The sequence below is a fragment of the Petromyzon marinus genome, chromosome 40, assembly GCF_048934315.1.
Source record: "Petromyzon marinus isolate PM22_M1 ecotype Great Lakes invasive population chromosome 40, UKy_Petmar_22M1.pri1.0, whole genome shotgun sequence".
In the NCBI taxonomy this organism is placed as follows: domain Eukaryota; kingdom Metazoa; phylum Chordata; class Hyperoartia; order Petromyzontiformes; family Petromyzontidae; genus Petromyzon; species Petromyzon marinus.
In genome coordinates, this window is record NC_133706.1 from 9,214,170 (window position 1) to 9,227,398 (window position 13,229).

Sequence of the window (13,229 nt, forward strand, 5' to 3'; positions counted from 1 at the left end):
AAAGCTACGTAGGTCTTTTTCAGAAGTGACCTGTCTATCACAAATGATAGCTCCACTAAGTGGCTTGTCGTGTGGAAATGTACGGCAGCACAATATACTAGACGTGTGATGTCGATTATAAATGTGGAAGTAAAAACCGGAGGACCCGGAGAAAAATCCACGTGACCACAGGGAGAACATTTAAACTCTAAATATACAGCAGGCGTCAGGGTCGGGATCGAACCCACAACCTCCTGTATACCGGGCGAGGTAGTTAACATCTCGCCACCGTGGCGCCCCTCGTTATGCCCCACGTAACGTGCACAACCGTCACCGTGTCACTTTGCGTATAAACTCTGTGCACGAGACCATTAATATATCTCTTGTCCACAGATGTCTCATCTCCATATCTTTTTTGTTATCTCTCTTACATCTCAAGAATCTGTGTCTCTTTGCGTAGTGGCGCACGCCTCTAATCCAGCACCGTGGAGGCAAGGGTTGGTGGATCAGCTGGTGGACATAGTTATGTCGCGACGGTGGCTAGGAGATGTTAACTACCTCTTCTGGTATGCAGGAGGTCGTAGATTTTTCCCCAGGTCCTCCGGTTTTTCCCTACAAATTTAGAATCAACATCACGCGTTCAGAGTATTTGGCCGCGGCTATATATTTGCACGTGACGGATAAGCCCACTTCGTTGAGCTATCATTTGCGTCTAGGTCGCTTCTGAAAAAAAAGAGCTATACAATAGCTCAATGGGCCTGACCTGGTAAAATAACCAAAAGTATTGTGAGTTTAGACCGCACCAAAGTCGTGAAACTCTCCCCTCCCCCTCCCGTCTCACCGGCCATGTCGCGCGCGAGCCGCGTCAGCTCCAGTGCCGGGTAGCCGAGGCGCGTGGCGGCGCACAGCGCCTGGCGCCAGCAGCCGGCATCGCGGAACGCGGGCAGCGCCGCCTGCCACAGCGCGGCGCGAGCAAACACCAGGCCGGCCTCGGCACCCTGGCGACGCTCCTCCAGCAGGTGACGGCCAAACGCCTCGCTCAGAGCCTGGGGGCACGCAACCACAACAACAGCTGCAGCAACAACTACAGCTACAGGAACAACTACAGCTCCAGGAACAACTACAGCAAACACAACAACTACACAGAAACCACAACTACAGAAACCAAACCACAACTACAGCAACCACTGCAACTACAGCAAGCACAACGACAGCAACAACAGCAGCAACTACGGCAACCGCAACTACAGCTACAGGAGCAACTACAGCAACCACAACAACTACAGCAACCACAACTACAACAAAGTAAATCAGTATATATAGCGCGATTCACACAATGCCTCACAGCGCTTTACAAGAGATTCCCGGTAAAGACCCAGAACATTCAAACTTGGAGGTAAATAACCCCTTACAAGAGACGGACTACGCAAGCGAAAAAAAAAAAGTCTTTTCAGACGAGCCCTTAAAAAACCTCGACTGACGAAGCCCGTCTCTAACGGTGTGGGAAGGCGTTCCACAAACGAGGCGGCCGACTGCTGAAGGTGCCGTCACCCCACCCGAAGCAGAATTCTCCTACCCGAGCTCGCACTCCCCCCGCCCGCCACAGCCCAGAGGGCGTTCCCGCACCACGCACCCGTGTCTAGTCTGCGCGCGACGCTCCCCCAAAACTCACGCTGCGTGCGACCGCGTGCACGCGCCGCTCACCGTGTACTCCTCGCCGCCGCACGGGAAGAGACGGAGCGCCTCCCTGTAGAGCGCGCGGCTCCGCACCAGGCTCAGCAGCTCGGGGAAGCGGTCCGGCCCTGCCGGGGAGACAAACGAAAGATGTCCCCCTGCTCGGCACCGGGCCCCGAGGCTTCGGGCAAGCGACCGTTACGTTTGGAAGAGGGAGCGGGGGGGTGAGGTCGTTGCAGCTGTTAGCGGACAGGGAGGGGGGGTTTTTTGAGGTGCGTCTCGAGAAACGGGGCCGACGATGTGGGGGACGCGCGCCGCCATCGCTGTAACGACGATGTCGCCGTGCAAGCTGGGGTAGAAAAACAAAAAGTGGAGTTTTGCGAAGAGCAGCTGGGCTATAGGAGTTGGCGATAATTATCCGCACCGCAGGTGGCCCCACGAGGCTGCCCCAGCGGGGCCCACCCACCGTACCCGCGGGACTCACCGCATCGGCTCAGATGCACCAGGGCCTTGCCGTAGCGCTTCAGGTGGTTGTCGATGCTGTAGCGCTGGTAGTTCGTCTCCATCTTCTTCAGCTCGTTCAGGAAGGGCAGGTATTCCTTGGGGTCCTGGGACGTCAACAGGTCAGGAAGAGATTTAGTCAGGAGCTGCAACAACATTTGCTGTATGTATGTCGACCTTCTTTCACACCGTACATAGCCAACCGTGCTAATCGGTGTGTGGTGCTGTCCACACCATCCTCTCGTGTGTTGTACCGGGCCTTTCATTGGTGCTCGTGAGCAGCACTTGCCCCAACAGTCTGTGTTAAGGCTATACGGGAGATCTCCATCTTATTCTTTGTTTTTTTTTCCGGTAAAGTCACGTAGAAATAAGAAATAATAAAATTACATAATAGCGTACGACGTGACATTACCGAAAAAAACAAAGAATAATTCCTGCAGTCACGAAAGCTCCAAATTCAAGATCTCCATCTTGTTTGTTTTTTTTTTGCTTGCGATTAGCACGGTTGGCTACGTACGGTGCAAAAGAAGTTCAACGTACATACGTACATATGCACACACGTGTGCGCGTGCTTCTCCGCGCCCGTGTACGCGCGCACGAGCGCGCGTGGCCGGTGTCACCGCAGGCATCACCTTCTGCGAGCGCTGAGCGACCATGAGCACGAGGCGGAAGTCGTAGGTACCGAGCGCGCACTCGTACAGCTCGCCCTCGTCCACGAGCAGCAGCAGGTAGCCCAGCGCCTCCTGCGCCCTCCTCTCCGCCTCCTCCGCACCTCCGTCGCCCGCCCCCTCCGCTGCTCGCTCTGAACGAACGAACGAACGACGGGACGCGGATTTGCATCCCTTAACGTCCGCTGCGATGCCGACGGCGCATTATTTAGAGTTAACACGCCGGCGGCATTAACCAGGGCGGCCGACCGGATTGGAACCCCGAACCTCTGCAAGAGGCGCTACCGTTGGGCCCACACTTCACCGCTTCGTTCCTTTTGACGGATTCCACAGCTGTTACAAAGTCGACATCCAACCACCAAGTTGTGCACTCACAGTCTCTTTACAAACACCTTGCATTTATAAATCCACCACCCCCCCCCCCTCCCCGCCATCTCGAACGCCGCTCACCGGCCACGTCGCGGACCCGCATCAGAGCCGTCTCCACATCAGGCTCCTTTCTTCTCACCAGCGCAGTTAGAATGGACAGAAAAAACCTGAAAGGACACAAGCGCACGCTCGCAATGCAGCCGGGCAAACCAGTTAAGATACTATCCCCAAGTTAAGTGTTTTTCACTCGGCATTATTCTGCACGTTCTGTGTTGTACGTATGTATGCTGAACTTGTTACGCACGGCACGTTAGCCAACCGTAATAATCGGAGGTGCGGGGGAAGGACAACAAACTAAACAAGAAATGAGTTGTAAAGAAATGAGCTTTCAATCTGAATTTAAAAGTGCACAGCTCCCAAGTGGCTTCCTTATATCGGAGGGAAGATCATTCCAGACGGCCGCAGAAGCGCATCTGAAAGCGTGCGGTGCAGTGACCGTCTATATTCGATGGTTCGCCACAAGCCACTGCGAGGATGACCGGAGTTCACGTGAGGGAAGAGCGGGGGGGAGGCAGTTAGACGCACGAACCCGGCTCAACGCTGTGAGATGTTGGCGACGTCATCGCCGCGCACTTGCCCGCCCGCATACCAGCCAGCCAGCAAAACTTTTTTAATTAACATAGTATAATATGAAAATGCCACCAATCTGAGATGATTTCGTTAGTGGCGGCATTATTCGATTCACAAAATGCCGAAATAAAACAAGTCCGAGAGCTCTCATTGTGTGCGGATTTAAAGATACTTCTTACCACCCCGGCTGTATGAACAGGCGATTGAAACCTTATTCAGTGGGATTCAATTCAACAATTCGTTGCTTACAATGAATTGCTGCGTACGTGACGCGATTGCTGCCCCCATCAGCCGTTTCACAGCCGGGTCGCCGTCGAAAAAGAGCCGCCTGCCCCAAATAAACCGACCGTTTGTGACCTTTAAGATACACACGTAGCGTGCTATGCATTACAGAGCTGTTTAATTGACAATTTACACGGACACGGGCAGACGGGCCACGCAGCCTCCGCTCGCGCGAGTGAGCGAGCGAGTGAACGGGGCAGGCCGAGTACGCACCTGTCTGGATCCAGGGCCTCCATGGCTGCCCGCAGGCCGTCGCACACCGCGTTCACTTTGCCTGTGCTGCGTGCGACGAAGGGCTCGGTGGCGGCGGTGGCGGCGGTGGCAGGCGGTTGCGCCCAGCCGTATGGCACAGGGTACATGGTCCGCGCGACGTCTTCGTCCCTGCGTTAAGTGAGGACATTGTTACGATCTCGTATATTTCGACGCCCGTTGTGTATTTGGAGTTTGTGTGTCCCTCTCTCGCTCGCTCGCTCCCCGAGGTCGCGTGGATTTTTCTCCGGGTCCGCCGGTTTTTCCCTCCACTTTTAGAATCGACGTGCGTTTGGAGTATTTGGCTGCTATGAATTTCCACGTGTAAAGTCACTTAGTTGCGCGATCATTTGTGATAGCCAGGTCGCTTCCGAAAAAGAGCTACATAGCTCAGTGGGCCTTACCTGGTAAAATTCAAAGTTTAGTTTATCTATCACACGAGTCTCAAAATTCCTTTTTCCAGAGAGACCTTTATAAGGAGTGTCTTGTTTCTTGGGAGAGACGGAGTGGTGGCGCAGTGGTTAGCGCACTGCACTCTCAACCCAGCCGCGTTCTGTTCGATTCCTGGCCGCGGCTAACATCAGTGGTGAGCGCGATGTGAAACGGTCCTGGGCTCCCGTCGACAACCAACCCCGCACTGACCATAACGGCGAAGTCATGCCAAGCAATCGCCGCAAATGACACCTTCATCTAGCAGTGGAATGATAAAGTGCCAGCAAATCAGCTTGCTTCCTCCATGCAAAACACGCAACCCCCCCACCCACCGCAACCTGCTCCTGCTCACCGCACCCACAGCACTTTCTTGCCACGTCTTATCCTGAAAGTCTCAAGTCGCGGACACCTATCCTGTCGTGAAAAAAAAAAATTCCTCAAGAGCAAACTTGCCACATCCTCAAGCGATCCACCAACCCCCCCCCCCCGGGGGCACGACAACGCGTGCCGCGCCGAGCCGAGCGACGTCACGGCGAGACGGACGCGAGGCCTCGACGGGCGGCTGCCGCTCACCTGAGCTCGGTGAGGAACAGGTTGACGTTGCCGGCGGACTGCGCTTGCGTCAGAAATTCCCCAATGTTGTCCATGAACGCCTGCCAAGGTGGGAGACGCGGCTGAGCGGCGCGCGAGCGACGCGGAGGAGCGCGCGCACCGCGCACGCAACGGCAAGCACGACACTCACCTTGGGGTTGTGATCGTAGAGAAGATTCAGGTTTATCCTCTGCTTTTTCATGCACTCGAAAGCTTCCTTGAACTTCAGGCTGCCGGGGATCGATCACGCAAAGTCAATCATATTTATTTGTTTTTGGCGTAGCGTCCTCCCATACGCCGGCGTGTCTCGCTTTATATCTCAATACATTCCGACAGGCACCCCCAGTAGCAGCCGTCCCTGTGCGGCACAAGGTGAGCCCAGCACCTGGCCTGCGGGATGCTGGTAGCAGCGCAATTGAAACGCAATCGGGAGAGAAAGAGCAGGATCGGGTCGATGAAACGACAGAGGCCTCAACAGGTAAACGCCTCACCTGTCCAGCCACTTGCGCACCTGCGACAAAAGCAGAGCCCTGGGCTGAATGGTCTCCAGATTCCCCCGCGGCATCTGCCAGACACACGCACGCACACGCAGCGAGTGGCGGTCGATGCCGGTCCCTTAAGACAAATCGTCTCCTGTGGGGTCAGGGGTCAACAGTGCTGAGCCTGCGCCGCCGTAGAGAGCTGGGTTCGAAGCTGTTTATTTTTTATTTGTTTTACCAGGTAGGGGCCACTGAGAGCTACTTAGTTCTTTTTCAGAAGCGACCTGGCCACAAATGATAGCTCAACGAAGTGGCTAATCGTGTGGAAATGTATAGCAGCCAAAATACTCGAAGTGCAACGTTGCTAAATGTGGAGGGAAAAATCAGAGGACCCAGGGAAAAATCCACACGACCACGGGGAGAGAGAAAATGCAAACTCCAAATATGCAGGCATCCAGATGCCATGCGAGTCGTGGGGGTTATTTTGATCATACCTCGCCACACTGATCGGTGCGGGCCGGTGTAGGCAGGGAGTGTGCATGCCCGAGTGTCTTGATAGAGAGTGTTTCTGTTATATCGAGGCGCTCGTGACGAATGTGGCATTATTGTTACGAGGGTTTGGTAATTTTGATGTTGCTGTGTGACTTTAGGGTTGCTGTGTCGATACGTGTGTTTGTTAAATCGCTAGGTGGCGTGATGGACAAGTGTACAGCACTGTGAACACAGCCACCAGAGTTCAATTGCACGGCTAACATCAGTGGCGAGTGATGCCTGAACCGGTCATGGGTGCCCCCTTCCCCGACTCGCACTGACCTAAAGGGTGAAGTAAGCTCAATCGACCCACAATAATTTAATTAACAGGTTGTTGTATTTGTTGTATTTCCGCCATAGTTCACGACTGCACCAACAAACGCGACGCGTTAAAAACCACGTTGTCGGCACTGCGAGCTGACCGCTGCAACCGTAAAACTTGGGCCAAGCGGGGCCGGGGCAGGGGGTCATGGAGGCGTCAGCCGAGACCTGCAGCACGAGCCTGCAGTCGGAGGGGACGAGGGCGACGATGCGCGAGCCCCGCTCCACGCGCCGCACCGTCTCGTCTCCCGGGAGATCGCCTCCTGAGGGTAGCCCGGCCAGGGCTGCGGGCACACGGGTCACGGTGGACACGGGGGGCAAGCGACACACGCGCAAGGGGGCAGGGATGGTGCCGTGGCGCGACGATTAGCACGCCGGACGGTTCGCCACGGGACGCGGGTGCGAGGAGTTCGAGCTTCGGTGTCAGGCCAGGCAGAGGCTTCTGGCCCGGGCTGTGTTCGTGTCATTTTCCGCGTGCCTCCCTCCCTCGATTCGGACAATGTTCATCACGGGACCTTAAGTAGCGAAGATTATAGTTTGATGCTGCTGTGGTCTGAAGGCTGCGGTGTAAAACTTCAGTTCCCTGACGCGACAGCTGAAATAATGGGCTAGTTCATTTAATCCCCTAGCCTGTGTCAACGGGGCAGTACTTTCACAGTACACCACAGTTAGTCCAACGGCAGTTCCCGTCAAGTGGGGTTAAAGCGTGGGTGGACTCTCACGTCTCGCAGGACGTCTGGCCGGCGTGGAAGAATAGGCCAAAAACACTCTTCAGAGGGGCCCTCTAGAGTTGCATGGAGTGGCAGCTCAACCCAGCGGAGGCTCACGCTCGTGGTGGTCCTTCAGCCGGCAGTGGCACGAGCAAGAAATTACAGGGCTACGCCTTTCCCTTCATCCAAGGTGAACAGAGGGCAAAAGTGAAGGCGCTGACCCCCGCGCTACCGTCACGGCGTGCGAAGCGTCACCTGCGACGGGAGCGAGGCGGCTCACGCAGCGCAGCGTGTGGAGGCGCGTGGTGAACAGCAGCAGCTCCGGGTGGACGCAGAACGACGTGCAGTTGGACGCCACCTGCCAAACGCCCAGGGCCCAGACGCAGCGGCGCGGTTACGGCCAGGGGCCACGCGACACGGAGAGCCGTCGTCACCGTCCTCGTCACCGTCCTCGTCACCGTCCTCCTCGTCACCGTCCTCGTCACCGTCCTCGTCACCGTCCTCGTCACCGTCCTCCTCGTCACCGTCCTCGTCACCGTCCTCGTCACTGTCCTCGTCACCGTCCTCGTCACCGTCCTCGTCACCGTCCTCGTCACCGTTCTCGTCACCGTCCTCGTCACCGTCCTCGTCACCGTCCTCGTCACCGTCCTCGTCACTGTCCTCGTCACCGTCCTCGTCACCGTCGTCGTCACCGTTCTCGTCACTGTCGTCACTGTCCTCGTCACTGTCCTCGTCACCGTCCTCGTCACTGTCCTCGTCACTGTCCTCGTCACCGTCCTCGTCACCGTCGTCGTCACCGTCCTCGTCACCGTCCTCCTCGTCACCGTCCTCGTCACCGTCGTCGTCACCGTCCTCATCACCGTCCTCGTCACCGTCCTCGTCACCGTCCTCGTCACCGTCCTCGTCACCGTCCTCCTCGTCACCGTCCTCGTCACCGTCGTCGTCACCGTCCTCATCACCGTCCTCGTCACCGTCCTCGTCACCGTCCTCGTCACCGTCCTCGTCACCGTCCTCGTCGTCACCATCCTCATCACCGTCCTCGTCACCGTCCTCGTCACCGTCCTCGTCACCGTCCTCGTCGTCACCGTCGTCGTCACCGTCGTCACTGTCGTCGCCGTCGTCATCACCGTCGTCGTCATCACCATCATCGACACCGTCGTCACCGTCGTCGCCGTCGTCATCACCGTCGTCGTCACCGTCATCGTCGATGTCGCGAATCGCGAGCACGGTCCGTTACTCGAGCAGGACGCGTAGTGCCAGTGGCTGGGCCAGGCCAATCCGCTGAGAGATAATCATTACGCAGCGATACAGAATGGAGGATGGCTCATTGATTTTATTACCCACAATACTCCACAAAGTAAATCATAATTATCGTTGTTATTACGATTGTCTGCCCAGGGAAGCCTCGCTAACGCTTAAGACTCTTTTTCAGGAGGGTCCTGCCAGGTTTTCGCAGCAGGCGGCGATGTTGCTGCCGTGTGTGACCCAAACGGAGTCATTTGCAGGGATGTTTGGTCTTTATCGGTTACATTGCGTGTGCTTTTTAACTTTGTGAGAAAACTGGAAGAACCCGGAGGAAACGCATGCAGAGCAGGGAGGGGGGGGGAAACTACAAACTCCACTTACTCACACTCTGCAGAACAGGCGGGTTGGGGACAATTCTAGATTTGGAGCTTTCGTGACTGCAAGGATCCATACTTTTGGGCTCTATTCGGTAAAGTCACGTAGGTACAAAAAAAATAACAAAAAAAATTTATTTTTACCTACGTGACTTTACCGAATAAAACCAAAGGGTTGGGGACAAACAAACTCCACACAGAGGCGCCCCAGCCGAGACTTAAACCTAGGCCCTTCTTGCTACGAGGCACGCGTGTTACCGCTACGCCACCACCCTGCGAGTTTAAACTATTTACGAACTAAACAATTATTTTTTATTTTACCAGGTAAGGGCCCACTGAGCTATGTAGCTCTTTTTCAGAAGCGACCTGGCCACAAATGATCGCTCACGAAGTGGCTTATCATCACGTGGAAATTTATAGCAGCCAAATACTCTTAAGCACGTTTTTCTAAATGCGGAGGGAAAAATAGGAGGACCCAGAGAAAAATTCACACGACCACGGGGAGAGAGAAAATGCAAATTCCAAATATACAGGCGTCAGGGTTGGGATCTCCTCACTTCAATATTCTGAGATATCCAGTGTTTATGTTTGCCAATGGGCGCCACACAAATGTATAAAACAAATTTTATTGGATTTGAACGCGGAGTTTATTAATAGGTCGGAGCCGCTGATGTGGCTAATAAGTTCGATAAGTTCTAAAGGCTGCCGCTCAAGCAGCCTGCAGGGCAGCACAAGGTGGCAGCCTGCAGGGCAGCACAAGGTGACAGCCTGCAGGGCAGCACACAAGGTGGCAGCCTGCAGCATTTTGCAGCAGCCGGATATCCGGTTATCCCGATTACCGACTTTCCCAAAATTTCAGGGGGGCTAAGCCCCTCCCAGCCCCCCCAGCCCCCCCTATGGCTCCGCCCCTGCCAGGTGAGGTAGTTAACATCTCGCCACCGTTAGCGCCCTAGCCTATACGTGAGCTAGAGCGCGGCATCATCACAGCACGATGAAGCGTGGCAATGGCATGGAGAGGCCGGGCAGATGATGATCATGATGATTACTCACGCACTGACAAGGATGTGCAATTTAATCTTACCTCGATGTCGTTGGCGAACAGCCTTGCCCGCTCAGTAAGTCCCAGGGCAACTTCCTGCGAGAGAGGACAATGACGCGGTTATTACGATTTCTGCTCGTTTACACGGGACAGCCTCGCCCCCCAGTGGACTTTGTGTGAACAGGGGAGAGCTCAAGGAACCAGGAGACAGTCTCGTCCATATGTTGAATTTCTTTCGCACTGTACGTAGCCAACCGTGCTAATCGGAGGTGCGGGGGGGGGGGAACAAACTAAACACAAAAAGCAGTTCTCGTGAAATTCGTTTTCAATATAGATTTGAAAGTGCATTGCTCCAGTGAATTCCTAATATCGAAAGGAAGAGCGTTCCAGACGGCCGCAGAAAAGAATGACCTGGGCTCACCAAATTGACAAAGCAAAACAAAGTAAAAATGAGGTATAGCAATGATGCGCATCTAAATCGGAGTCCCATGACTCTTTTTGAAGGAGGGTCCCGCCAAGTGGAGTTTCCACCACTGCCTCAATGGCTGGAAACGGGAGATTGAACGCTGCCCCAATGCTCATTGGAGCAAGCAGCCACTTGACAAAAACTAAATAAAAACAGCAGATAAAAAACACAATCGCTTTGTAATGGAGGCGTGGCCTAGATTTGAAAATCCATCGAATCGTGGGTGTACAGTTCTACACCGAGTACGGTAATGCAGCGGTCAGCGAGCTACAAACCCCGCGGCCCGAGTTCCCGCTCATGGCCAACACCTGCCCTGGTCCTCCTGTAGGTCAACTCAGCCTCAAACGCGGATCCCGTGTGATGCCACAAGAACAGACTGATGCGGCCGGGCGTGGCGCCGACCAGCCGTCCCCTTGTGTGCCACGGCCGGCCTTCGTAGGTGCTGCTCGCTAACCGCACTTGCCCCAACGGTCTGTTAAGGGCTACACGGTGGGATCTTTGTCTTTGTACTTGGTGCGCTTTCCCAGGTCCGGGTCGCAGCCACTCACCTGCCCCGCCATGGTGCACACCTCCACGTGCACGCAGGGCGCCGGGAACGACACGGGACGGCCCCGCTCGTCGGTCCACGCCTCCACGCTCAGCGGCTCAACGGCTGTGGGCGGACGCGGCGACGCTCTCTAGGTCCGCTCAGCCCAAAAACGGGCATCTCGGTTGGTGCCGCGCGGTCGCGTGCGTGCGCGCGCCCGAGGTTGCGTCGTCACCGTCGCACCCGGATTCGAATCCCAACCAATTGGGGGGTTGTGTCGGGGGGGCGAGGGGGGGGGGGGATTGCGTCGCAAACGGAACTTTAGCCTCGTCGGTGTGGCGCTTGGGAACGCCCTGCCACCACCTGTGGCCAGACAGGTGAGGTCGCTCACCTTGTTTGGGTGTTCTCTAAAGACTCTACCTGTTTCCCCTGGCCTAAACTTCCCATGTGTAATGACCATAGAGCCTGCATGCAGTGCGAGGGGACTAGTGGCCAGGGGAGGTAATGGCAGGGGAGTCAGCCTGCAGTGTGAATGCACTAGTGGCCAGTGGAGGTAATGACAGGGGAGTCAGCCTGCAGTGCGAATGCACTAGTGGCCAGTGGAGGTAATGACAGGGGAGTCAGCCTGCAGTGCGAATGCACTAGTGGCCAGTGGAGGTAATGACAGGGGAGTCAGCCTGCAGTGCGAATGCACTAGTGGCCAGTGGAGGTAATGACAGGGGAGTCAGCCTGCAGTGCGAATGCACTAGTGGCCAGTGGAGGTAATGACAGGGGTATCAGTTGCGAGAGCGAAGGGAGCTGTTGCAGTGAGGGTCTCCGCCTCATGTCAAGTGAACGTGTCTTCAATAAAGCGCCATCTCAAAGAAAAGTGCGTCAAGTCGTCATGACACATGTATGACCAGTGGTCTATTTATATTTCCTTACTTCGTGCACGGCGCACTCATATCCTTGGATGAATGGCGCCTTATAAATGTCAATTATTATTATTATTATAACTTGGCGCTCGCGAACGGGACTTGGCGCTCGCCTATGTAACTTGGCGCTCACCGAGGCAGCAGCGCAGGAGCTCCCCGTTGGAGAGCTGCAGCAGAGCGGAGTCGGTGCCAGGGACGAGCGTCACGCTCAGCACCCGCCCGTGCAGCTCCAGCGCCGAGCTGCAGCACGTAACAAAACAAAAAAAATTCCCGTGTGACTTACAACGTTTAGTTTGTTCCGTCTTCCTCTGACAGGACCATTTGCCCCAAAAAGAAGCAAAATTTATCAGTAAATTCGCGTGAACTACAAAGATTTAGACTCCATGCAGATTTAGACTCCATGCAGATTTAGACTCCATGCAGATTTAGACTCCATGCAGATTTAAACTCCATGCAGATTTAGACTCCATGCAGATTTAGACTCCATGCAGATTAGGACTCCATGCAGATTTAAACTCCATGCAGATTTAAACTCCATGCAGATTTAGACTCCATGCAGATTTAAACGCTATATAAATGGAAACTGGTGAGTTCACCCGGCGGCTGTGAGCGGCTCCTCGGCGGGTTCCTCGCTGCCTTCCTCGCGCGGGGCGCCCCTGAGCAGCATCACGACGGAGCAGCACAGGGAGGAGCCCTGGCTCACGGCCAGGAAGCGATCCCGCCCGAGCCACGTGAACTCGCGGAATCCTCGCATCGACGGCGACGACCCCCCCGTCTCTCCTCCTTCCGCACGATCGCCCTCCCGAATCCTGGGAGAAACACGACGGACGAGAAGGATGAGATGATCGCCATCGTCGCCGTCGCCTATCCACGCCGTCGCCATCGCTAATGGCCCAGTGCTGACGCCCCATCCATCTCACGCCTGCGCGCGGACCGACAGCGTCGCTCCGTCCGTCCGTCCGTCGGTTGTCCTCCGCCGCGCGTTCTCCACGTTGGCTGCGATTCTGTCGCCGGTCGCGCCCGTTTTGGCCATCGTGCCGTCTCGCCGTGACGCGTCCGACCCAAGCGCCGCTGCTTCCTTTGGTTGCCAACATAACCTCTCCGATTGGTGCGAATTCCCGGATCCCTGTGTTCCTCCAAGTAGCCTCACATTTTAACTGCAATGTGACTCTGAACCACTGCACACAAACACCTGGTCTTGTGTCAATCAAGCTAAACTGGCGATAATTATCCCACTCCTGCGGCTGAG

General features: G+C 55.5%; 1 protein-coding gene across 3 annotated transcripts in view; it reads right to left on the reverse strand.

The window, feature by feature from the left end:
- ELP1 (elongator acetyltransferase complex subunit 1) overlaps positions 1 to 13,229 on the reverse strand; it is a 37,056-nt gene that overhangs the window by 11,976 nt on the left and 11,851 nt on the right. For all 3 annotated transcript variants that reach the window (XM_076073091.1, XM_032968499.2, XM_032968500.2), the window contains exons 12-26: positions 12,577 to 12,789; positions 12,114 to 12,220; positions 11,089 to 11,192; positions 10,117 to 10,170; positions 7,672 to 7,774; positions 6,875 to 6,990; positions 5,867 to 5,940; positions 5,527 to 5,605; positions 5,358 to 5,437; positions 4,317 to 4,484; positions 3,273 to 3,358; positions 2,787 to 2,956; positions 2,138 to 2,261; positions 1,684 to 1,781; positions 821 to 1,025 (exon numbers count right to left, since the gene is read on the reverse strand). In XM_076073091.1, the coding sequence (XP_075929206.1) occupies positions 821 to 1,025; positions 1,684 to 1,781; positions 2,138 to 2,261; positions 2,787 to 2,956; positions 3,273 to 3,358; positions 4,317 to 4,484; positions 5,358 to 5,437; positions 5,527 to 5,605; positions 5,867 to 5,940; positions 6,875 to 6,990; positions 7,672 to 7,774; positions 10,117 to 10,170; positions 11,089 to 11,192; positions 12,114 to 12,220; positions 12,577 to 12,789 (1,781 nt within the window). The remainder of the gene's footprint in view (positions 1 to 820; positions 1,026 to 1,683; positions 1,782 to 2,137; positions 2,262 to 2,786; positions 2,957 to 3,272; positions 3,359 to 4,316; positions 4,485 to 5,357; positions 5,438 to 5,526; positions 5,606 to 5,866; positions 5,941 to 6,874; positions 6,991 to 7,671; positions 7,775 to 10,116; positions 10,171 to 11,088; positions 11,193 to 12,113; positions 12,221 to 12,576; positions 12,790 to 13,229) is intronic.